This window comes from Camelus ferus, chromosome 10 (genome assembly GCF_009834535.1).
Source record: "Camelus ferus isolate YT-003-E chromosome 10, BCGSAC_Cfer_1.0, whole genome shotgun sequence".
Lineage (NCBI taxonomy): Eukaryota > Metazoa > Chordata > Mammalia > Artiodactyla > Camelidae > Camelus > Camelus ferus.
This window is the reverse complement of record NC_045705.1, coordinates 4381916-4406948: the sequence shown is the minus strand read 5'-3', so window position 1 is coordinate 4406948 and position 25033 is coordinate 4381916. Positions and strand designations below refer to the sequence as shown.

General features: G+C 41.1%; 1 protein-coding gene across 6 annotated transcripts in view; it reads left to right on the top strand.

The window, feature by feature from the left end:
* ARHGAP42 (Rho GTPase activating protein 42) overlaps positions 1-25033 on the top strand; it is a 269930-nt gene that overhangs the window by 175014 nt on the left and 69883 nt on the right. For all 6 annotated transcript variants that reach the window (XR_004323064.1, XM_032488279.1, XM_006186189.3 and 3 more), the window contains one exon: positions 24541-24642. Coding sequence is in view for 5 of the 6 variants with exons in the window: in XM_032488279.1 (XP_032344170.1) it covers positions 24541-24642 (102 nt within the window). In the remaining variant the exon portion in view is untranslated. The remainder of the gene's footprint in view (positions 1-24540; positions 24643-25033) is intronic.

Below are 25033 nucleotides of genomic sequence, written 5' to 3'. Positions count from 1 at the left end.
GAGCACGCCATCATTCATCTTGCCTTAAGTCACTGACACAAAAACGTTCGACTCCACGGTGTTGATCCGCTTTGCATCAGGCATGGTGTTCAGTCTTGCAGACACGAGAATAAGATACGATGCTTGACTTCGTGGAGCTCACAGCATCGCCGAAGAAGCCCCAGAGAAACAGATAATTGAGATGGAATGGGATTAGTGGTAGATGTGAAACATGCCTGCAGTAGTATGTGAACACAGTGGAAGAAACCCTTTATTCCGCCTAACCAGGGGAGGCTGGCAAAGACGTTTGTGAAGTTTCGGTGCAGTTTAAAGGCTGGCAGAAATCTTCCAGTTGGTGTAAGGGAAAACAGCATCTCAGGCAAAAGAAGAGTCACAGTGATATATAAAAAGTTTGTGATGTGGCTTAGAAGCTTGATGTAGTGTAGTGTGATTAGAGCTGTTGCTTTTAGCCTTAAAAACAAAACAAAACAAAACAAATGAACCACATTAAGAAATGTACTTTACATGAATTCAATGAGTGTATGTGTTAATGTACTTCTGTTATTATATGTGATGTAATCTGGGTTTTTTTTGTTGTATTTTACGCTATTTCATTAAAACAAATGCTGGTTATAACCCATGAAACTGATTGTATAATCCACCAGTAGGTCATAACCCATAGTATAAATAAATATTAGGCCAGAGCTTAGCATGTTTATGGAGTGTGTGGGCAAATTAGTGAGAAATGGGGCAGGAAATATTCAGCTGGGGCAGCATAGTGGAGAGTTTTGTGCTGCGCCAAGGAGTTTTTTTGGTTAATGATAGTAACCGTGATGACAATAATGATGGTCAAGATATTGATCATATTTGTCAGACAGTTTCAAGGCAGCTCCCATATTTTTGTTATTGTTGTTTGCGCTTTATAACAGGGCTGTGAGTTACGGGCTCTTACTTTGTGAATAGGAAATCTAATTTACCGAGGATTGGGCAGTAAGTACCAAAGCAGGTACTGAACCCAGGCAGGTTGGCTCTGAGGCGTGCGTTCCTCATCACGGCAGCGTTCTCACGTGGGCAGTCTTGAATCTGTATTTTGAGAAGATGGTTTCTGAGCATTGTGAAAGGCTAGAGTCAGAGAAGCTACCGGTCAATAATTCATCAATATTTGCAGGAGAGTGTGTGGGATAAATTTTGTTCCACCATCAGGGGACCCAGCCCTTTCTGTGTTCCTGCCGGCCGCACAGGGCTTAGTAAATAGAAAATCACGCCAGCAGGAGGGCCACGGGGTAGACAGCCTCAGGCCCGCGTCCAATCACGGAGGCCCTGGACTCTGAGCTCCCACTGGTCACCCTGCAGTACCTCACAGCTCTCTGGACTCCTGGTCTTCTCCAGGTTCACACGTGAGCCTCTTTGTTAACCCTCCAGTTTCCTCCCAGCGCCACTTTGATTCAGCAGCTCCTGCCATCGTGATGCTTTTCTTTTAAGTCAGTATAATTCTCCAGTCTACCACATCTTTCCTTTTAAAAATTTACTTCTGTCCTTCCCTTTGGGTGGTAGCAGCTTATCTCCCTGTCTGTGAAATCTGTCACCAAGTTCCCAAAGGAAGGCAGGCACAGGAGAGGGGGAGCCCACCCCTCTCCTCTGTGTGGCCTTTTTACCAGTTCTCTGCACCAGCACAGCACCAGCTCAGACCAAGTAGCGCAATGAAGGCCCAGATGCTCCAATGTCTTCTCACAAAGTTTTCCACCCTTTTTAATTTTTATGCTTTATGTTTAAGGGTTGGCAAAGTGGGCCAAATGTGGCCCACTGTCTGCTTTTGTGTTGCCCAGAAGCTGCAAATGGTTTTAAATTTTCAGTTTCTTTTTTAAAAATAGAAGGGTGATCTTTTGTGACAAGTGAAAATTATGTGAAATCCAGATTTCAGTGCCCATAAATAAAGTTGTATTAGAACACAGCATTGTCCATTTGTATTTTTCTTGGTGCTCTTAACAACAGCAGAGTTGGGTAGTGTCAGAGACTGGCCCACAAAGCATAAAATATTTATTATCTGGCCCTTTGCGGAAAGCACTGCAACCCCTGGTCTAAGGGCTGACACAAATTTTGTTTCTCACCTCTGTAGGCTCATAGGTCTTTGTTCAAACAGGGCCTTCTCTGATATCATAGAGTTAATCACATGAGCTTGAGGATTTGGCTTCCTCTGTTGGAAAAACCACAAAATTTACAGTAAGATAAATTTGGGTGTGACTTTCAGCAGATTAGTGGCTAAAAGTCAGATTTGTAACACAAACAGCAAAATTTTCATTTGAAGTATATTTATCTTTATGGGAATCTTTTACCTTTGAAGCCAAATATATATTCTCAGTTTATGGCTATGGTTTTGGCACATGAGCAATTTAGAAGAAGCAGATAAATCCTTTTTACCTCCAAAGAAGAATGTGTTTAAATACATAAGAGAAGACCATGTAAAAACCACTTTATAACTGCATGCTTTTGTTTAGGTTTCAGGTCACAACCTGCACTGCTAAACAGAGTAGGCGGCCCTCCTCCCAACAGTGTTATTTTAACTAAGAACGCAGTAAACCTCATTATAGATTTAACTTTCTTTTGTCTGTGTGCTCGGTTCCTTACTCTATGCCAAAGCAGCCAATTAAACATGGGGAAAAAATTGAGAGGATTTTTGCCAATAAGATGATTCATTTGTTAACCAAAATTATTAAACATTTACAGGAGGGAAGGTATAGCTCAGTGGTAGAGTGCCTGTCCAGCATGCCCAGGGTCCTGGGTTCAATCCCCGGTACCTCCATTAAATAAACCTAATTACCTCCCCCCTCCAAAAAAAATACATATATGTATAAATATTGTGGATGTATTTGTGTAGACTTAGTGCTAGATAACATGTTTGTGACTGGTCAAATATATTAAACTAAGGTCTGCCATTTTTATTCACAATAGTAAACAGCTCTCACTGACTTTAATAATAGATTTTGCTTCATACAGCTCCCTGCTATTCTGCCTTTAGAGTAGATCTTGTGTCTTTTTCTTCTAAATCTAAATCCAGTCAGTAATAAAGTGAAGCCAAACTGAATTTTCTCCTGAGACCATGCAGCCCACGTTTGCATTGAGAGCCTGGTGATTTACTGGCCCCGAGTAGGAGAGATGACCTGTACAATTACCGTAGAAACCCAGTGAGAAGTGAAGTGAGCTCACTGTAGAAAGATTTTAAGCATTGAAAAAACTTGCCTTATTTGGTAAATGTGGTTAACTGGTCCCAGCTGGCAATGCTGGTGAGCTCATTGTGAGATACACTGTCTCTTTAAGCCAAATTCCTGTATTCTTTAATCCATTAGAATTAGAGTGTTAAATGGTATTTGTTTAGGTTTCTTGATACGCTGTGGACTAAATCAAATATGAAAGAATTGGATTCCCTGTTGAAAATTAAAGCTCACAATGCATTGACACTTGATCAATTTTCTGTATGTGTTTTCTGGTTTATTATGTTGTTTACCTTAGGCTTTGGGGAATTTTGGTTTTAATGTTTGCCTTGAAGAACAAGACTCCTTTGGGAAGCAAATTTGTGTTTACTTTTTGGCTTTACGACGTTTTACTCTATGCTCATGTAAGTTTACTCTGTACATTAGAATTTTAGGGTGGGATCTGTTAATTGCATTTCCTTCAGTTACCACGTAGCACTTCATGTTTAGAAAAGAAAGGCTACAGCATTGTGTGGCTTCTCCTTAAAATTCCTGCCTCAGGATTGGATGTTTCCTGAAGTTGACTTTTCTGAGTTAGATGTTTTTAGAGGGAAAAGCACAGCCTTTTGAGTCAGACAGACCTTGGAGCCAGGAGGGTGTGAATTTGAGGACTTCAGAACAGTTCCTAAACGTTCAAGGTAATGAAAAGTGATACCTGTTCTTCCCAGGATTTGTGAAAGTTAACGTGTGTGGAGGTGCCTAGTACAAAATTGATACTTAATAAATGTCAATTCCCCATTCACTCTGTTCCAGCAGTGTACTAATTCCAGCTTTTCCTTGGCCTCACTTTACACAGTCTCCTTTTAGATTATATTTCTATAATCTGGCGGATCCTCTCTCCCCCTGTCATCAGTTTCCCGTTTTCGTAGCAGGAGAGAAAGGATTCTCCATATCCTTGTCATTCAGGCTGCAGCCCAGCAGGGCCAACTAGGAGCTTAATAGAAATCCAGTCTCTCTGGTCTCACAACAGACTCATTGAATTAGCATCTTCTTTGTAACCAGATCTCTAGTTGATTCAGATGCACAATAAAGTTTGAAAAGCACTGCTCTGTATCACTTCCTGGGAACCCACAGCTCCTGTGAGGCAGGTAGACCTCTCTATGTTGGGGAGTGTCCCGGGGTTTTGAAGTACTTAATTGGCATCAGAGAGATGACCCAAGAGAGAACTGAGAAAGAATGATTTCCCTTCTGTGCTTAACGCATCACTTCTGCGCACCTGTGTGGACTTCTCTGCTTTTGCCACCAGCACCTCTAGCTGTGTTGGGACTGTAGACTCCTTCAGGGAAGGACCTTTTTTTTTTTTTTTTTTTTTTTTCGGTAAAGATAGTAAATGCTCACCTGTGTTGCTGTGGGTTTCTCCTTGGGGCCGAGGACTGCCAACTCTGTCATCACTAGTCCTTTTGGACTAATGCCCGTCCTCCACCCTCAGCCCCACAATGTACATCCCCTACTTTGCCACTTACATTCCTATCTGGCTCTGGGCTTGTGACTTTCGGTTGGTTTTGATTTTCTCTCCTCCTGCCCCGGTTGTCCTATAGGAGCTTTTTCTGTCCTCGTTATGGTTTTCAGGTGAGAAAATCATCTTGCCAAAGGATTAAAATCTCAACCATCTGTTGGGCTCAAATTACAAGATCATCTCTTAGCCTGAGGGGTCTGTGGGCTTTCGCATCACTGAACCCTCGTCCTGCGCAGCACATAGCCTCTGAGCTGGGCAGTAATTTATCCTTCTACGTGCTCATCTCACCTCTGGACTGAGCACCTGGAAGACATTATTTATTCAGTTTGGTACCTCCCGAGCCTGGCACAGAGCAACGTGCTATAAATGCTGGTATTGCTGTATCATGTCTGTTGGCTCATCAGTCGCAAAATTCTGAAGACTGAGGGGCTGGCTGTTGGGTTTGGGAAACCACATAAAGAAGATTGTTAATAAAAATACTTAGTAAGACCAGAAAGGGTCTAAGAGATAGGCTTAGTCATAGGGCTTCACGGGAAGGAAGGTGGGACTCCCTGGGGGTCTTTGTGGGGTGCCTGAATAGCTCTAGAGGTGGATGTGGTTCTCTGATTGCAGGATATTTTCAGAAGATAATATCCAGGGTAGTTTGTCTTGTCTGTGCAATGACATTTATGACAACAAGTTGTGTGTGGTTTTCATCCTTGAAATACACTGCATGAATATTGCTATTTTAAGTGTGATTAGAATGAGAACCTAGTGGGTATTTTTGCTTCTACACTCTCCCTTTCATTGGTTGGTTTCTTTTTTTCTAGTTGCTATAAATTGCTCGTTATTGTTTGAGCAAAATTTATAACAAAAATAGTAATTAAAACTTACATTAAAAACAGTTAAGGTTTTTGTTGGTGGTGGTAGCGGTTTAAAATACGCCACGTAAGTCCTTTGACTCAAAACGTCCCCAAATCGAACCTGAGGCTTTGGTGTAGCCTCCTTTCTCTCACTTTGTTGTGTTTATTTTTCGGGGGCTAACATTTAGCAGCTAGAAATTTATTTTGATTAACAATCCTGTAAGTCTAATCAACTTAAAACACATTGAAAGTAATCGTTTAATAGCAGCTGGCAAATTGGTACAAATGTGTTAAATAGAAGCCAAAGTAGAATCACTAGATGATGAAGTCACAGAAACGGAAATGAAAATGTCATTGGTGACAGAAAACAGATTTACAGCGCTTTGCCTGCTGTTTAATTCAGGTTCCGTCCTCTGTTCCTACCTCTCTCAAATTCTTTTCCCATTATGACTTGACTTTAGTGAAATTGATGGTTCATATTTCAGAATATCTCCAAATCCTTCCCGGACACTTTCCTCTAGAGAACTAACAATCCGAGAAAGCCATTTCTGGATCCAGGAGACGTGTGGGGTTTTCTTATGATACAAAAAGGGGGCTGAGTCCTGCTGCGAGGCTCCACCCCAGAAAGAATGCCAAGAGCAGCAGATCTTACAAATGCCAGACTTGACTGAGAGCCTGGGGGGCCATATGACCACAGTGAGAAATAGGAAATTTTTGGATTGTATGTCATTTGGGTGTCATCGCAGATTCAGATGCAGCCAGTTCTTTGCGCCTGCTCCTCCCTGGCTGTGAGCCTGCGGTGAGGGTGCAGGAATTATTTTACTCAGAGTACTGTTCCTTCCCCTGTGAGTGTTGGCCTGGACGCAGGTGCCAGATTAGATGTGACAACACCCAAAGCTGGCCTGGTTTGGTCACAGATAGATGAAGAATTTATTAGATGCGGAGCTGGGATGTGGATTCTGATGGGCTCGAAAGCCCTGGTGCTTCTGCCGTGCCCTGCCGCCCTAGCTTGAGACGAGGGAACAGCAGCCCCTTTCCTTCTATGCCTGACAGGGCATCAGGGCAAATCAAGTCCAACAGTTCAGAGATGGGGCCCTTATGAGCTCACTGTCTCTATCGGTGCCAGAAAGTTTTAGAGAGCTAAGTGTATCAGTTATATTATCCCAAATTGATTCCCTGCAGAACCGTACGGAATCTTTAATGTCACCAGTTCCCTTAGGTTATTCACATAGCACTTGCCCTGCTGCCTTCAAACTTGGTGCAAAGCGAGAGTCAAATTCCTGGGTATCATCGAATCAGTTTAAATCAGCCCTGTTATTTCCCCTGGGATATCAGCTGCTTTTGTCCTACCTTCCCCTTAAATAAAACCCTTTGTTTTTGAGCCTGAGCATATTTAGATTTGAAATTGGCTCTCTAAAGTCCAATGCATAAAGAGTTTTTGCAAAACTACATTTCTATTAACTTCTTGAACACATTTTGTCGTTGACTTGGAAATACTAGCGTCAGTTTTAATAAATGAAACAAAAGCTCATTGTCCGAAACTATAATTGCCAACTTCAGATTGAATTTTCGTAGTTTTGTTACCCATGCAAAGATGCAACAGGCAAGAGTTAATAACGTATTTTTAAATAGGGTAAGATGAGTGGAACCAAGATGAAGTTATAAGTGTATGTAGACATAGTTCAAATGACCAGATGTAAATCCTTTTCAAATTTCTACCAAAAGAACTAATTACGTACTTTGGGAAAGTAAGTGTCCTGTTTCTCTCCAATAGCATTGTGAGTTAAACAGTTCACAGTGGCGTAAGTTTGAAGCCAAGAGGACGAGTTGAATTTTTATTTACCTCTTTCAATGGGCGGCATCTCCTGCATGTGCCCGGATCCTTAAGTCTTGAGGTCTGCATTTTTCATGCTAAGACTTTCTAGGCGGGTACCTTTGGGCACGTTAATATCAAAGGCTACGTTTCATATCCAGCTCTTTGTATTTTGCGAGAATCAAGTGAATTTTCTCATGTGAAATGTCTAGAGACATCTGAAGTATTACTCAGTTGTTAGTTATTATTATTTTTTCCATTATAATAAACCTATTTCCAGCTTGTCCTTTCTCAAAGCAAGCATTTTTCTTGTGATTTATTTCAATCCAAAAAAGCAGAGCCATCCTACAGGGAACAGACTCCCTTGAAAAATAGTGAGGGGAAAATTTCCTGCAGGGGCTGAGTAATCATCTGTGGGGAATGCGGCACAACGCATTGCTTTATAGAATTGAACTCTCTGACCTCTTCATTTCCTTCAGACTCTAGGGTTCTCTGATTGCTTAATTTTATAAATTTTTTACAAAGATGCTCCCTTTTGTTTTTCCTTGGTTTAGAAATTTTTTTTGCATGACTTTTGGGAGTAACTCTTGATTCCTTCTAATTTTTTAATGATGATCACAGAGAATTTGCTTTTGTATCTGAACTAATTTTGCTTAGCACAGTGAAGCCCGTGCCACTGTTTGGGGGCTACACATTATTACAATTATTGATGCATTATATTGAAAGTTAATCGTAAGAAATGACTGTTCAGCTCAGTGCTAGCCAACCCACCTAAAGCCCAATTAACAATAAGATTGCAATTATTTGCAAGACTGCAATAATGGTTCAACTTCTTTGAGAAGAAATAAATTACTGTGGGCCAAACACTGAATTGGATTTAGACTTTATTTAGACCAGCCTTGATTTAAAATAAAGCTGATCTCTTTCTGTACTTTGTTATTTGTTCAATTGGGTAGTTTGAAAGAAAAGCACTAGTTAGAAATTAGGAGACTTGGATTTTGAGTCATAACCTCTCTTAAATGGGGGTCTTCACATGTAGACCAACTGCCTGTCTGACACTCACAGCCCTTCACAGCCCCTCCACTCGGCAGTCACCCTGTCTTGTGCTTCGGCCAGGGAGGGAGAAACTGCTCCAAGGCCATCCATTTCAGCTGTTCCCAGCTTTGCGTGGAAGTTCTTCCGTATTGAACACTTCACCCCTTTTAGGGACCCAGTCCTGTGCTGAGGACTGGACACACATCAGTGGGTAAGAGGCCGTCCTTGGCGTTCACCTGTGCAGTCCAGGCTCTGAGGAAGCTCAGCTCTGGTTCTCCGTAGCGTCCCTTCTTAAGGCTCATGTAGGACCAGTGGAACGAGTGCTGTGCCCCAGGATGCTCCATCAGATATTTATCCCATCAGCTGTCAGCTCTCTCTCCTAACCTGCATGCGAACCCTGTGAACCCTTTGGTCTTTGTTTCCTGCCTTTTGAAATGACGAGGTTACTTAATTTCCCTGGGCCGTTCTGGCTCAAGAACCTCTGCCCTTCTTAAATGGTAATTTTAACTTTTTCATTTGAAGCACTCACCTAACTAAGATGTAGGCTGTGATGCAGTATAATTGTGTGAAGTTAAGTGATGGATACAGAGGCACCGCTCAGAGACCCTTCCTCTGGGTGGAAAGGCTAAAGACAGACATGTAAGCATTTTAGATGAGAAGGTCCACTCACCGTGGAGCTGAACGCCCTGCACGTCACCCAGAGCCGTAGTGTCTTTGACTGCCATGAAAAACAGTCTTTCCTTTTTTAATGCTCTCCCATAATTTAGCTTGACGTGGGCCCGCAAGCCGCAGCAAACTATTCGTCAGTAATGATAATTTCAGTCTTTGTAAAGTGCCTGCAAAATGACAATTTAGACTTCTATTTTAGAGGAAAGTGGGACTTTGTAGTATGAAGTGTTGCATGGGGACGAATGGAAGAGCTGACCTAAAACAAGGTGGGGGATGTGAGTGGGGGAATGTGCAGATACTGGTGTGAAATGTGCATATTATTTTTCCTTTTATCTGTAAAATTTTTTGATCAGTTATTAAGATATATTTTTAGTCCGTGTGGAAAAAAGTAAATTTCCATTAAGTTCATGACATTTAAAATGATTCTTGGGGTGAGGGTATAGCTCAGTGGTAGAGGACATGCCTAGCATGCACAAGGTCCTGGGTTCAAGCCCCAGTACCTCCATTAAATAAATAGATGAATAAACCTAATTACCTCCCTGCCTAAAAAAAGATTAATTAAAAAATAAATAAATAAAATAAAATGATTCTTGACCAAAAGGAACCAATTTCTTGTTTTATCATAGAAAGGCTAAAAATAATATTCCAAGTAATTTACCTTTTAGAATCATAAAAATAATTGATTCTAATATTCTTTTTTAATTCAATTTTTTTATCAAAGTGCAGTTGACTTACAGTGTGATATACATATGTATATGTGTATATATGCAATGGAATATTATTCATCTAATATTCCTTATAGGGAAAGAGGGATTTAGGAGGGTTCTTGAAGAATGTGTAACATTGTTGAAGAAGCAAGAGCTGTGTTCCCCCTGGTATGTGGAAGGGCGCTGGTAAGACAACAGTGGTGGTGGTCACAGTGGTGGAGGTGGTGGCGTTCCGGTGCCGCCGTGTTTCTGTGATGTGTTAGAATCTGCTGGGTGTGGTGTTTTCACATATGTTCTCTCACTTCTTCCCAGTGAGGCTTCTAGCATCACCACAGCAGAAGCCAGGCTCTTATCCTCTAAGTTCTAAGACACTTTATCAAAATTTCTATTGTGGTGTTTACTGTGGTAATTTCTGCTTTGAGTCGTGGAAGTATATGTGCTGAACTGTCTTCTCTACTTGAAGATAACAATCTTCAAAACAAAGCCGTGTCTTAAATAGCACAATTAGAGGGCGTAGTAAGTGGTCAGTAACTGTTTAATGCATCACTGAGGTGGTTGAATGTGTTGGACAAAATGAGGAAAGTGCAGGTCAGAGAGGTTCAATGGCGTTTCCCACCTTAGCACATTTGATAAGTGGTCTGGTCTCTCCACTCTGGTTTTTTGGTAATGAGAGGGCTCTTAGCATCTCAAGGCAGACAAGGTAGGTGAGTGGTGGGTCTCTTTTTTATCCACAAACACTTCTTGGCTTTTAGGTTATTTTCTGGATGAATCAGGTAGCTGATTCTTCTGAGGCATGTGAGACAGATGAGAAGAGAGAACACTCTGCTGACTTGTGTCTGTTTCCTACACTATCAGCCAGTCAGTTCTTACACTGCCTGCAGAATGGTGTCAGATCCCACAGGTTCAGGATTCAGTCCCACAAGTCTGTGCTGCCCAACCTCACCCTGATCCCCAGACACCAGCGGCAAGTTCAGGTTGTCTCCTGCGCTTCTGACCGACTAGCTTTGGATTGGGAGGTCCCCACAACCCTCTCCTTGGGTTTGATTAATTGGCCTGAGCAGCTTACAGAACTCAAAGAAGCATTTTCCTTACTAGATGACTAGTTTATTAAGAAAGGATACAACTCAGGAACAACCAGATGGAAGAGGTAGGTAGGGCAAGGTATGTGGGAAGGGGTGTGGTGCTTCCATGCCCTCCCAGAACCTCCACGTGTTCACCAACCCTGAAGCTCTCCAAACCCTGTCCTCGTGGTGTTTGTGGATTTGTTCATTACATAGGCACAACTGATTGCACCATTGGCCATTGGTGATTGAACTCAAATCTCCAGTCCGTCTGCCCTCCCTGGAGGTAGGGTTTGGGTGGAGAGAAGGGTGAGGGACTGAAAGTTTCAACCCTCTAATCACATGGTTGGCTCCACCAGCAACCAGCCCCTATCCTTTGAGACTTTGTAAAAAGTCTCCTTATTAACATAAACTCAGGTGTAGTTAAAAGGGGTTTGTTATGAATATCAAGACATATTTATTATTCTTATCACTTAGGAAATTCCAAGGGTTTTAGAAGCTCTGTGCCAGACATGGGCATGAAGACCGAATGTATATTTCTGATTATAAATCATAATGTCACAACTCTCAACCCCTGAAAAAGAAGCAATACCAAAAGCATGGCTTTATTTTAGTTCCAAACAAATGTTTTACAGGGCTTTTGTTCATAGAAAAGCAGGAACAGAAGTCTGTGTGGCCAATAGCATGTTCCTGATGGTCTCCTGTCCTTGTCTCTGTCCCCCCTACATCCCCCAGCTCTCCGGCACTATCTACATCCTGTCTATATACAGTCTTCAGATTGTTCAGTCTAAAAACATTTATTAACCTTCTGTATGGCAGGCAGGCATTTTTCTTAGGCCTGAAGGTCCAAAGATGAGTCAGTTCATAGGAAATAACTCAAAGTCAGCAACTGCTGATGGGTGAAATAAAGATAGTTTATGTGTATGTCATGATAAATGCCAAGTTAGCAGTATACGTGGGGACACAGTGCTTTGGGGACGCAAAGCAGCTCTTGATCTAATGTGGAAGTCTGGTGTCTGAAAAGGTGATGCCTGAGGGGAGTCTTGATTGATGAGTGAGAGTCATTAGGCAGGGAAGAAGGCGTTGCGGGCAGAACAGGAGCATGGGTGGAGCAGGCTGTGATGGTTTGTGGGAAGAACTCCAGGTACGCTGGGGTTACCGGATCCTAAAGTGTGAGGTTGGAAGTGTTGGAGGTGAGACCAAAGAGATGATCTTAATGCTGCATTACTGAAGGCCTTGTTTGCTTTGCTGAGGGTGGGCTTTGTTCTGTAGCTTTGGGAAACCACTTGTATGGGGGAAATGTGATAGTAAGAACTGAGTTTTAGATTAATTATTCTAACTGAAATATGAATAACGAATAGGGAGAAGGTGCACTGTCTAGGGGGAGGCCAGGTAAGCGTTACTGTCAGCTGGGAGACCTCAAAACCCTAAATTATTGCAGTGATTTGGAATATGAAGGTAGACATGTTGAAATACGTTGTGAAGGCAAAAGTCATAGGTAGGACCCGTGGTCGTTTAGGAAACCTGAAAGAATGGCAGGTTTCCCTGTGTTAGTTCCTAGAGTAACCAGAAACACGTCCTGTTTTTTTCGAGCTTCGTCATCCTTGCCACCTCCTGTCACCCCTCATGTCCATACAGTCCCCACGTCATGAAAGATTTCCTGAGTTGTTCTCTTTGTACTTATTTAACTTATTTGTTAAAATTCAGGCCCCAGTCTTTTCTTGCCTGTATCTCCCCTTTCAAATGCTTCCTTCATTTTGCGACCAGAGGACTCTCACTGAAAATCCACCCACCTGATCTCTCTCTGCCTGCCTCCAAATAAAAATCTAGGAATGGTGTAAACAAAGTGTGGGGTCTAGAGTCTGAAACTGTTCAGATGTGCAGGGATTTTATTCTTGGGCAGCTGTAATTTACCTTCCAAATCACCTTTTGGCACTTGCGGGAAGTCTAATAATTTTTGGTCCAGGCCCGCATCCTGATTTACATCGACCATGCACTGGTCACCTTTGACCATTTTACTCATTTTATTGTCTTTGTTTTGCTTTGTCTCCTTCTGTAACTAGACTGTGAGGAGGGCCGTGAGCTTAGGCAGTATGTTTTTTTCATGTTTGTCCCTTAGTGTCCTGAGTGCTCAGTATTCGTTGAGTGAATTAATGAGGCTGTTTGACGGGGTGAGGGGAAGGTACCCTTTCTTAGATCACCCCTAGAGAAAAGCACCAAAGAAAAAAATCTGTAATAAAATGCCCTGAACCCAAAGCCTTGTGTGATGTGGGCAGACACCGGACAAGTTGCAGCATTCGAAGTATCTGAAAGATTTGCCTTCACTTTACGCATTTTTGAACTAGCACCATCGGGGCGAGCTCGCTGTGTCCTAGGAGTAATCTTGTTCTGAAAACAGATCCTCAGGTGGCTCGACTTTGTATTAGATTTTTAACCAAGAGCAGTCTATTTCTCAGCGATTCTGTTTACTGATTGGTAAGTTGTGTTATACTGGTGGATTCAAACTTCTTAAAAAGCGGTTATACTGATGGATTCAAACTCTCAAAAAGTTGAGTTATACATGGATGCAAGCCCTCAAAAAACCTCTCTGTAGGCTTATCCTTAATTCACACTGTAAAATCTGGTGTCTTAGTCTTGTGTTTAAATAGTATGATAAGAATAAGTCATCTTTGTAAGTACAAGTGGAACTGATTGGATATGATACCTGCCTAGAACCAAATGAAGAGGAAAATGAGATTCACAAAGAAGGTCTTACAGCTGCTTCTAGAAAAGTCTTAAAATGCCAGGTTTCTAGTCAGTCACCATAATTCCTATGTTCTGTCAAGTTAGCTATTGATTTCTGTTTGCCCTTAAAGCAGAAACGCATTTTATTTCTGGTTTTCTATGTACACCTGATGACCGAGCTCTCAGGAAGAAGATTCCTGGCTCGCTCGGTCACATTTGTTAATTGTTACTACCTCATGTCTATCAGCATCATCAAATAAACTAAGTCGTTTAAAAATTCTTCCCTATGACTAACCTAAGTGTCTCAGATTTAGTCCATTTCCTTCTGCTGTTTCCTCAACTGGTAACGGAGCACAGGTGGTCACCATGTGAAATGCTTGGATCTTACAAGCACGAAAGGAACTTGTAAATCACTTCATTCACCTTGGACGTCCCTCCTGGTGCTCATCGTATGTTCATCAGAATGCCAGGAGCATTCAAATAACATGACTTCCGTGGAGGGCTGAGGGATCATTTTATGAGAAATGACAGAATCCTTATTTAACCCGTGCTGCTCTTTAGAGGAACGTTCAGGTTGTGTGTGTGCGTGTGTTTGTGGGGTTAAGTTAGGGCTTTTGAGTCTTGGGGTTTTAAATTTCACCTTTATGCCATTTTAAACTAATTTTATTCGACTGAAATAAATTTATTGAACTTATGATTCAGGTTCGAATTATGATATGGAGAGAGAATATTTGGATTATAGGAAAGAACAAATAGTTAACCCCCCTATTCTTAGCCTTTGCATTAAAATAAACTTTCTAACTAACTCTAAGAGTATTGCTAATAATAGACAAATAGATTAAGTTGGGCTAAACTTTTCCTTTTCACTTACTTGAAATGACCAGAGTGAATGACCCAAAGGCCATTAATAAGAAGTAAGGTGAGAGGAAACTTAGACTGACAAATAATTGACACACAGCACAGACGGCTACTCTTTTAATTTAATTAACTGAAAGAAAATTGTGTCCTTTGGTATAAAATTTAACTTCCTTTGATAAATCCATGTCTTTGGAGATTCATTTAAATCTGTGAAAATCACAGTACTTAAATACTTACACTGACTGGCATGTTAATAGTTGGAAGAAAGAATAATACAAATTATTCATGTTAATTGATTTTGAAGTTTTTGTAGCCGCAGAACTTAACTATTAAGAATTACTTGTGCTAATTCTATTTGGTACATTCTCAAATAAAGGATAATTCTGTTTCATAAGTCAAGCTCTATGTACACTTGGTGGAAAAATTTTACTTTGGCTTCTCTACATTGTTCCGTTTTACAACTTGGTTGTTTTAAGTCTCAAAACTGGACGAAGATCATCATTAAAAACTGTTTCTTAAGAAATAGTGAACCCCTCCATGCCTAGGAGGTAGCCCACGTTTTACTAACCAAAATCTTTCTTGTTTTTCTCTGGCATTCTTTGATAAATAGGAAAGAATTAAGCATTGTTTGTGAGTGACAATTTTGGGTTCTAGCATGGTCGCTTTGCCGTGAAAATAAGAGATGTTTCCATTGTCCACACTTCTACTCTTACATTCTGAACAAGTGTCTGAATGTATTCTGCCAGAGAGTCCTGCAGGGTGTTTCAGTTTAATAGAATTAGGTTTGACCAGCCCTCCCTCAGTTGGCATCATTATAAACATGGTCTAGACTTCAGTGAATTTTAGGAGTGGTAACTTTGATAACGTCACAAGCGGCGAGATAGTGACTCTAGACTACATCTCACAAGTGTTCCCATCACGTGTATATGATGCCACAGAGAGACTTCGTGTTTATAAAGCAAAGGTGCTATGTAGCTCCTTAAACGTCAGGCACAAAAAGCGCTGAATGCTGAACTAGCACAGTAGAGTTAAAAAAATTTTTTCTAATGTGTATTTTGTGAATGAAAATTGAGATTTGTTCTTAAGTTTGTGGCTTAAGTCATATGACTTGAAAATTACCAAGCAGTAGCAGTGCCATCCAGCCTGCATGGGTGTCTGCCGAGTTGACAGTTTTCAGTGCTAGTAGCCCTCGGTGCTTTTCTCTCCTTCCTTTAAGATTTTCATTGTTCTTACCAGTTAAGGTGCCATTTTGAGGATGGGATCTTTTTTTTTTTTTTTAAGAGTTTATTTATTTATTTATTTTTTAGAGGAGGCACTGGGGATTGACCTCAGGACCTCACGCATGCTAAGCACATGCTCTGCACCCCAAGGATGGGATTATATCTTTGGAGTCTGAAGCCCCAAACTAAATGAGACAAAGGACCAGCTAAGACAGTGCTAGCTGAATGTGAAAGAGGAGTTATTTCTTGCTTTCCCTACCTTTCTAACCGTCAGTATTTATATTTTTTTTATTGGAGTTCACCAACTCAAAGGGGCACACCACCAGTGGCTAAGGCCATCCCTCTGGGGTATTTCTTATGGTGGGTGTACCCAGGAAAAGCTTTTATCAAACAATGCCAGAGAAATAACCACGTTTGTGCTTTAAATAATCAGCTACTTCTTTATACTCTACTTGCTTCCAGAATGTTTAGGCTAAAGTCATTGAATCCAGCTATTAGGTGACAGATAAGATGACCAAGGCCCCAGAGTGTCCAAGGTAATAAGACTGATGAAAAAATCCAGAGGCTATCTACGACTGTGTAACAGTGTTAACAGAATTGGCTGATTATAATTCATTCATTAAGCAGGTACACACTGAGCCTTTTTTACCTGGGGAGGACCATGTTAGCCTGTAGTCTAGTCCAGGATTTATCAACCTCCACACTGTTAACATGTTGGACTGAATAAATCCATCAAAATCAATGTCTCTGACTCTTCTTCCCTTTCTCTCTCATCCTTATCATGGGAAGCCCTTTCAGTCTGGTCTTAGAAATTAGACCTTAGACAGAAAAATACCTGCAATAGGAACTTTTTCCTGGAACTATTCTCATGAAAACTGCCACTCTTTTTAAGAGTTTAACCGAAGGTCGAAAGTCAAGGACGGAAGGGCAGAGAAAGTGAGGAGACAGGGGATTCTGCAGTGCAAGATCAGCCCATGTTCTTCCCTTGTGGCGGAAAAGTTGAAGGAGGAGCATGAGGTATTTTTGGAAGCCTTCTGAGGGCTGCCTCCCAATGTTCCTGCTCATACTCTTTTGATAAAACTTAGTTACATGGACGCATCTCATTGCTAGGAAATTGGGAAATTATATTCTTTATCCTTGGCGGCTGTGTGCCCTGCTGCCATTTGGGGGTTCTGTTATTGTGGGGAAAGGGTGGAGCTCTGCCAGAAAGGGCTTTTGATAAAAAAGCAGTAGAAATAAGGAATTCCATGTGCTGATCCTCAGGAGAGGGCTGTTCCAAGCTCTGGCTCATGTGACTAATTCTGTGACATTGACCAGGGCACTTCAACCCTTTGGAGAATGGGGGTTATTTTCCTTTAAAATGTTCATGCTAAGCAATTGTGCTATTTATGCTGATGTTGAGAAAGGTCTTGTGTTTGAGTCTGGACTCCACCCTTTTGCTGGTTGAGTGGCCTATAGTTAATTTCCGTGAACCTCATTTTTCCACTGTATTACATGGGCGTCATGATAACACATGATTTCTTTCCTATTTATAAACATGATCTTCTTAAAAGCCCTGTGATGGCTAAATATACAAAACTGGCTCAAGAGAACAAGGTTGTGAATGAGTCTGCACCTCCCTTAAGAATGTTCCATTTTCATTATCAAAGCTCATAAAGAGAGCATGGCTCACTGAAGATAAAATCTTATATCCTGACTCAGGAATGTGTGTTTTGGTATTGGGCCCGGTTTAGGCCCATCCCAGGCCCTCAGGGTTTGCTCAGAAGGTAACTCTGGCCTAGGATTGTCACCTCCTGTTCCTTACAGGGTGATCAGGGCCTGGCTCCAGCCGGGCCCCCATCGCCCTGCTGCATTGGGGGTTGCAGGGCTGTGGTGCAGGAGCTGGGGCGGGGGTGCTCACTGGCTCATCCCATCACGTCCAGACTCTTGATGGAGTCCCGGGGGAGCCCTGGGCTCTGGCCTCTCCCACAGCTGCTGGAGGGGCCGGAGGGCAGCCTGAAAGAACTCAGGAGCGTTCCTGCCCCATGGAGGGGATGCTGACCAGTTACAGGAGACACTGGCAGAGAAACCCTCACTTCCTCTTTGCTTACCCAACTGAAATGCCCTGAGGTGTGTTGGTTTTGCCAAACCTAAACGAGGTGTGCCTTATTGCATGAACAGCTGGCTGTTTTTCCTCCTGCTTCTGTGGTTAGTTCAGTCGCAAACACGCATCTCCCTCCCACCTTTCCTGTCCCTCTTCTTTTCTTCTTCTCTTGCTCCCTAAAGGTTGTGTACAAGCTACAGCAGACAAGGCTTGCCTCAGGCTCCGTTTTCTAGAAATTTTGAACTGCAGAAGTATAATATTAATCTAATATGTAAAATTAATTTCCACTTGCTATGGCTCTCACCCTGGGAGTGAGGGAAAAATGCCTCACTGTTGCAGTCAGATACAGTGTTTATCATAAGCAGCCTCTGTCATGACCTTAGTCTTTTGTCCCCATGTTTGTTCTTGCTTCCATGTTATCATTGCTTTTTGGGTTTTGTTTGCTTGTTTGTTTGTTTTTTTGTTTTTGTTTTATCAGTGTTTTTTGAATTTTGTGGTTGAGAATTTTATTTCTCCAAGTCCTCTGTCATCCAGGAAGAACAGAGAAATGTGAATGCTGGGCATGAAGAAAAGCTTTGGGTTACTTTTAATTAGGAAATCCCTAAGTTCACCCTGGGTAATTTTCCAAGCATCCTGCCTGGAGTGTGCAGAGTTGTGTAACTTCAGTTTTATCCATGATGTCATGCCAGAGCCATAAGATTATAGCCACTCCAGGCAGTATCCACCCTCCGGATCCCAATCTTCTCTGTCTTCACACAGTCCAAGAGAGGGTTAGTAATCAAAAATCATCAAAAACTTCCAGTAGCGTTCTCTCTCTCTCTCCCTTTCTCATCTTGGTATGTTCGACTACATCAGATACCTTCTCCATTTTTTCTTTGAGAGACATTCCTCCTGGAACTCTCATCTTAACTGATTGCTTTAAAGTCCACAGGCTTATTAGTTAATCTGCTTTTATGGAGGGCGATATTACCATTATCTTGGGAATTTTCTTTGCCTCTTTGAGCTGTTGCTTTCCTAGATCTCATGTCTTACTGTTTTGGTTAATTCCTTCATTTCAGTGCACCAACATCCCTCCCTATCTTCCTGAGAAACAGTGCATAGGTAGTAACATTTTTGAAAGCCTGTATGTTTGTAAATATGTTTATTCTACCCTCAATCTAGATTGACAATTTGGATATAGAAATCTAGGTTAGAATTCATTAATCCTTAGAATTTTGGAGGCCCTGCACCATTTTTTAAAAAAATAACTGTGATTTTGTGGATTCAGTGTTGATTTCTGATGATTTTTATTTGACCTCTGTTTTTAGGTTTCCATTTTTATCCATGGTTTTGTAATATTTTACAATTCTGTGGTTATTTTCTCATTTATTGTGCTTTCTACATATTGTCCCATTTTAATACAGATACTTTTATCAGTTCTGGAAATTTTCATGAACTATTTTTTAGGTAATTCCCTCCCTACAGTTTTTCTTTTAGCAGTTCTGTTAGTCAGATGTTGGGTTTCTGGATTAATCTCCTAATTTTCTTATCTCTTCTCATCTATTTTCTCTTTTAGTTCATAGCTGTCTTGTTTTATTCATTTACTCATATGTTGTTCACATTTTTTTTTAATGTGGCAACCATTCTCATAATTTTAACATGTGTATTTTTGTCTTATGTTCTTACAGAAATGGTATATTTTTTCTATGCATGGCTTTTTGATTAACCTAAATGATTTTGTGTTTTTATATATTTTGTGTTGTGTGGTTTTCACTCAGAATTGTGTTTTAAGATCCACCCACATGTAACATTTAACTTCATGCCTAGCACTGCATGGCATGCATCTGATTCACTTTATGTCCACCGATGAATACCACAGCTAGCATCCTGTTCCCACAGGTGCGTATCCTCGTTCGTGTTTCCTTATGGACTTTTTGGTGAGGATCTTTTTGGGATGTACACCCAGAAGCTGGTTCTTAGGGCACACTTATGCCACTTAGAAATGTTGAGTGCAGCATTTCTCTTTAGAAAGGCTATACCCCTCTACAGTCCCACCAGGTACAAGGGTTCCTGTCTGCGTGCTCTCGACATGTAGTGTTATTCAACTTCCTAATAGTTCTTGCCAGTCAATATCTGATATAATGTGATATCTCAATATTTTAATTTGCTTTTCTCTTAATTACTAATGATTTTGAAAAACTCTTTATAATGCTTGTTACCCTTTTGGCTTTCTGCTTCTGTGTCTTAATCCTTTATATCCTTCACATACATTTCTTTCTGTTTGTTTTTCTACCTTTCCAATTTGTATGAGGTTCTTATAAAGGCAAATATGAAGACTTTGGGTCTTCTGCATCTGATCACCTGGTGGTGGTAGTGGTGAGGTAATTGGAATGAGGGAGATGTGATGAATTATGCTGGTGCAACTACCCAGGAAGGAGCCCTTTTGGAATGTCTGTATTTCAGCAGATCAAGGAGGAGGGACTTGGTGGGGAATGGCTTTGGGAGACTGCGTGCAGTCACCCACAGGAGGGACACTGCTGTGAAAGCTATCCTAAGGTTCTCTAACAACCTGGGTTTCTGGATATCAGGAATCTCTTGGGCCTCAGGAAACTCCTGTGTAGCAGGTGGATGGAATATCCAAGCATCAGGCCCTACTAGGACTTAGAAATGGTGATGCTACCCCACACTGCCCTTCTGAGCAGTGAGTAAATCCATCATCAGAGGAGGAAGAAGTCTGGCTGGATTGGTAGTTGAGGCTACACCTTGTCCTCTCAGTGTCTAACACAGTGCCAGTTTATAAGAATTACTTGTGTTTCTGAAATGGAAATTTAGCTATTGGTATTTATTATAATTATTCTTCACATTACTGTTTCTCCTACCATGCATTCACTTGAAGGATTTTCAAAATACCTGCATAATGCTTCTTTAGCTGCTGGTTATACTAACATGGTGACAAGTAGTTGCATGGGAAATTTTGCAGTATCCTGTGTGGCAATTATAACCTTGAAATTGCCTTAAAAATCTGATGCATAAATCCTAAATGCATGCTCCATTTTTAAAAAAGAAATACAGAAACGATTTTTTCATTTCCTTTATTTAAAAAAAATTATCATGGTAACATTAAAATAAAGGTTACTATTACTATATTTAAAATAGATAAACAACCAGGACCTACTGTACAGCACAGGGAACTATATTCAATTTCTTATAATAACATATAATGGAAAAGAATCTGAAAAGAAAAAATATATATGCATGTTTATATATAACTGAATCACGTTGCCGTATGCCTGAAACTAATATTGTGAATCAGCTACACTTCAATAAAATTATTTTTTAAAAAAGAAAAATTTAAGAAAAATAAAGGTTGCTAAGAACAGTTGTTTAAACAAAGCTTTGCAGTAGTATTGTATAGGAAAATAAATGCAATTAGATAACAGTTTGAAAATTTGTGATTTTCTAAATGTGATAAAGTCCACTGTTCATCTTTGGTACCATCTTGTGGCCAATGGAAGGTGTTGGTTTGGCCTTGTTTTTAACAATTGTGTGCAGTTCAATACTTGTTATCTATGAGATAGAACTATAGTTTGTATGAATATTTGACTTTTCTATTTTATACAACAACGAAGAGTGAAATTGACACTTGGAGTTTCCATCCCATTTGTTACTTCCGGGTGTGCAGTGAAGCTGTGGCAGGACCACAGTTGCTAATCTTAGAAGTTCAGTGATAATGGGATCATGTGCTCAGAGTAAATGCAGTGTAGTTAAGAAAACAAATTTGATTGCAGACCCTGAACTTGTTGTACACCTTTGCCAATTCTATAAGTTTGGGGATTAATTTGCTATTTTTGGTGGTATATTTTAAGACTTTACAAAACACACACACACATATATATCACACATATATATGGCTTCATTGTGTGTGACTACCTAGTTCAAAGGCACTTTTTGTGGCTTTACAGGAAGCATCTCCCATTATAATGTAGTCTCCTTTGTGAATCATGCTATGACAATAAGAAAACAGTGATCACACACAGTGTTCAGTAAAGACGCGTGGGTTATTTTTCCCTTACTTCTGCAGCACTGGTTTTGGAGAAAATTTATGGCTTGATACCCACAACAAGTAACACGAAAGACAAGAGGTAGCTAGCTGTGTGGTATCATGTTACGAAATCCAAGTAAGACTTGACTTCCGTGAGCGGTCAGTCACGGGTTCTGGGGGAGATGTGAGCCGCACGAGGCGCTCTTTGTTTTCAGGAACGCGCTCCCCTCGATGGTAGTTGTCCTCCGTGTGGCCTACTCTTTCTACTCAGCTCTTTAATTTAATGCTGGGACTGAGCGCGTTGTTGTCGTCTATAGCGCTGGGACCTTTGAGTAGATCTGCTTCTGCTGGCCTGGTGGTGTGAGGGGCCAGGGTTTCAATAAGAATCCAGGAAGTGTCTCTGGGAGTGACTTTTGTATTGCCAGGAATGCTGATGTGTTGGCACTGGGTTAACATGTCCAAAAATGCCATCAAACACTGACCAGAAAACAAAGACACAAGTGTACTCGCCACAGCTGTGTTCTCTTCTCCCTTAACTGGTTTCTTCTATGCGCAGAGAGAAATTTTAAGCCCCTTCTTGTGAGAGGAAAGTGAGTCAGTTTTGTGTACTATACTGGAAGGCAGCCGGTTGGCCCCCAATGGTTCAAGTATCGCTGGGATGGAGTTATGGCCACTTGTGCAGAATTGTCCCTTGTATCGTGGATGTTAGTTTTTTGAACAAATATAATGTTTGCGAGGGTCTGTGGTTGCCCAGTTTTGTAAGAGGAATAATCTCACTTGTTCATTAAATATTTATTGAGCACTCTTTCAAATTTTCAAATTTGAGGAGGATAGGGTACGTGCATAAATTTCCCTGTGACTATATGGGACAAGAGCACTGTCAGAAACCCATGTATCAAGCTATGTGAGCATTCAGAAGGGAGAGAGAGTCGATGCAGGGGACTCGTGCGTGAGGTCTGTTGAAGCTGGATGCTAAGTCTAGCTGTAACTTGAATATGTGGGTGTTGGAAGAAATGAACGTGTGTATCAGAGAGGAGGTGGTCTGTAGAGGAAAAAGAACAGGAGCTCAAAAGGGCTCGTGAGATTGACTTCTGGAAAGGCTGACCGGGCAGGCCAGTTGTGGGCGTGAAATGCCAGATTTGAGAGTAACATCCACTGAGCAGACAAGGAAACGTTCACCCAGGTGTCTGTTTCAACAGGAAAGGACGGGCTCCTCCCATCCTGAACCTTGGGCTTCTCCGCTTCCTTTTGGGGTCTGCTTCTCTGCGTTTTGTTACATGATTTCTTCAACAGACCTTTTTTGGGCTTTTTATTTTCCAACTGTGTTTCTCCTAGGAGGGTCCCATTTTCTCCTTAAATAATAGTTATCCTTTGGCGATTCTGACCCCCCCCCCCCCCCATTTACAGGTATACACTGTAATGTACGAACATATCAGTACCTCTTCCAAGGTCTCAGAGTGACTGGAACTTCTACAGCAGAAGCCTACTTTCTCTTCCCATTCAGTGCAGTGCTACTAGTTAAGTTTCTGAAGTTCCATATATGCAGCTAGATCAAGATGGGTTCCTGGAAATATAATTAAGGAGATAAAAAAGTTTAGAGTGTCAGTGGATCAAAATAGGATTATCTGGCTGTAATAACCTGGATCTGACAACCTCAGAGTTATGAGAAAGGGCAGAGGCCTGCCTGGTGTCTCCTCTCTTCCTCATCCATCCATCCATCCATCCACCCATTATTTTTGATTAATCTCCTCCGAATACTTACAGAAATAATGAAGCAAAGCTTTATGCCTAATAATCATAGAGCTTGTTAAAGATAACAATGTCTGAACCTCTATATGGGGAAATAGGAACCTACATTTTGAATAGGCTTAAAAAGGCTTGACTCTGTTGAAAGTGATCGTTGTAACTCAGGAAACACTGAAATGAAAGCAAGGAATGGCATGTCTTTGGCCAGCGAAATTTATGCATGTGGGCAGCTAGTGTTTATGTCATATGGACCCCAAAGTGGAAAAAAAGCATACCTGATGGGTAACAGATTTATAGTTAGAGAAGACTGTACGCCCAGGCATGTCCTGTTCTCTTTAGGATTTTATTCTCTTTGCATTTCTATAGACGTCTCCACAGGATGAAAGGCACTGTATCCTCCTCCTCTGCAAAAGGCCAGCCTGGTTACAGCTGCCCCTACAAAACAGTGACGTTTCAGGGATGTGCCAAGGTCTGCTATTAGAGGGCTGTTGCGTTTATGATACAGTTGTTGCTCATCCATTTGAGTTGTTGCTCATCCATTTGATTTGACCTTGAACTGTTGTAATTCTTTCACGCTCCCAGCTTCTGAGGATCTGTTTTCCTTCCTATCAAGAATGAGTTGTTTGAAATATTGGCCATCTTTTTTGTGGCTCCCGGGAAATAACTACGATTCTTTGTGAAGAGCGTACGAGTGGTTTTCAAAATTGACGGTACATTAACTCATCGTGATCACCAAAAAGCCCAAAAGAGACATTTTCTCTTGGTCCTTACCCCAGATTTACTAGGTCAGAATCTCCCGCTGAGAACCAGTTATAAGTTGCCCAAAGGGACTCTACTGTGGTCGTCCACGGCTCTCCCTACGATCGTTCCAGGAACGTCTTTGAGAGCAGAATACGTGTTCAAGTAATTTTTGTTTCACATCCTTCTTCCTACTCTGTTCCATCAAGTTTTGCACATAGCTGAAGCTAACTAAATCTTTTTTCAAATAATGTTATTGAATGTTTGATGGGGATGGTGAAAAATCAAGATTTTCTTGATTCTCCAATTCGAATGTTCTGTCATTCTTGTGATCTTCTAGGATGGAAAGAAGAAGTTTGACAAGGAGAGCGAAAAATACTATTCTATTCTTGACAAGCATTTAAATCTGTCTGCAAAGAAGAAGGAGTCTCATTTGCAAGAGGTAAGTTTTTTCCGATTGAAATGTGGGAAGGGCATTAGCATTGCCACATGAAGTTCAAATTTTCGAAAGTTGGGGTTATCTCAGAAACTGCTCTTCTTTAATAAAATAATGATAATAATTATATTTAAGCCAATTGAGCGCTTACTACGGACAGGCACTGAGCTGAGCATTTTACATAGCATTTAATATTAACAGTTCCAAGGGAGAGATTAATATTTCCTTCAACAATGAGAAAGAGTAAAACAAGACTTTTTCCTTATCTTCCTTTTGGGCATATTTTAAAGAGCAGGACCTATCAAATTCATCTTACAGCTTTTATATTAAGTTAAAATATCTGCTTTTAAGTGTTGCATCAGCATCAGGGGAGAGAAAAGATAGACCCTTGCATGAT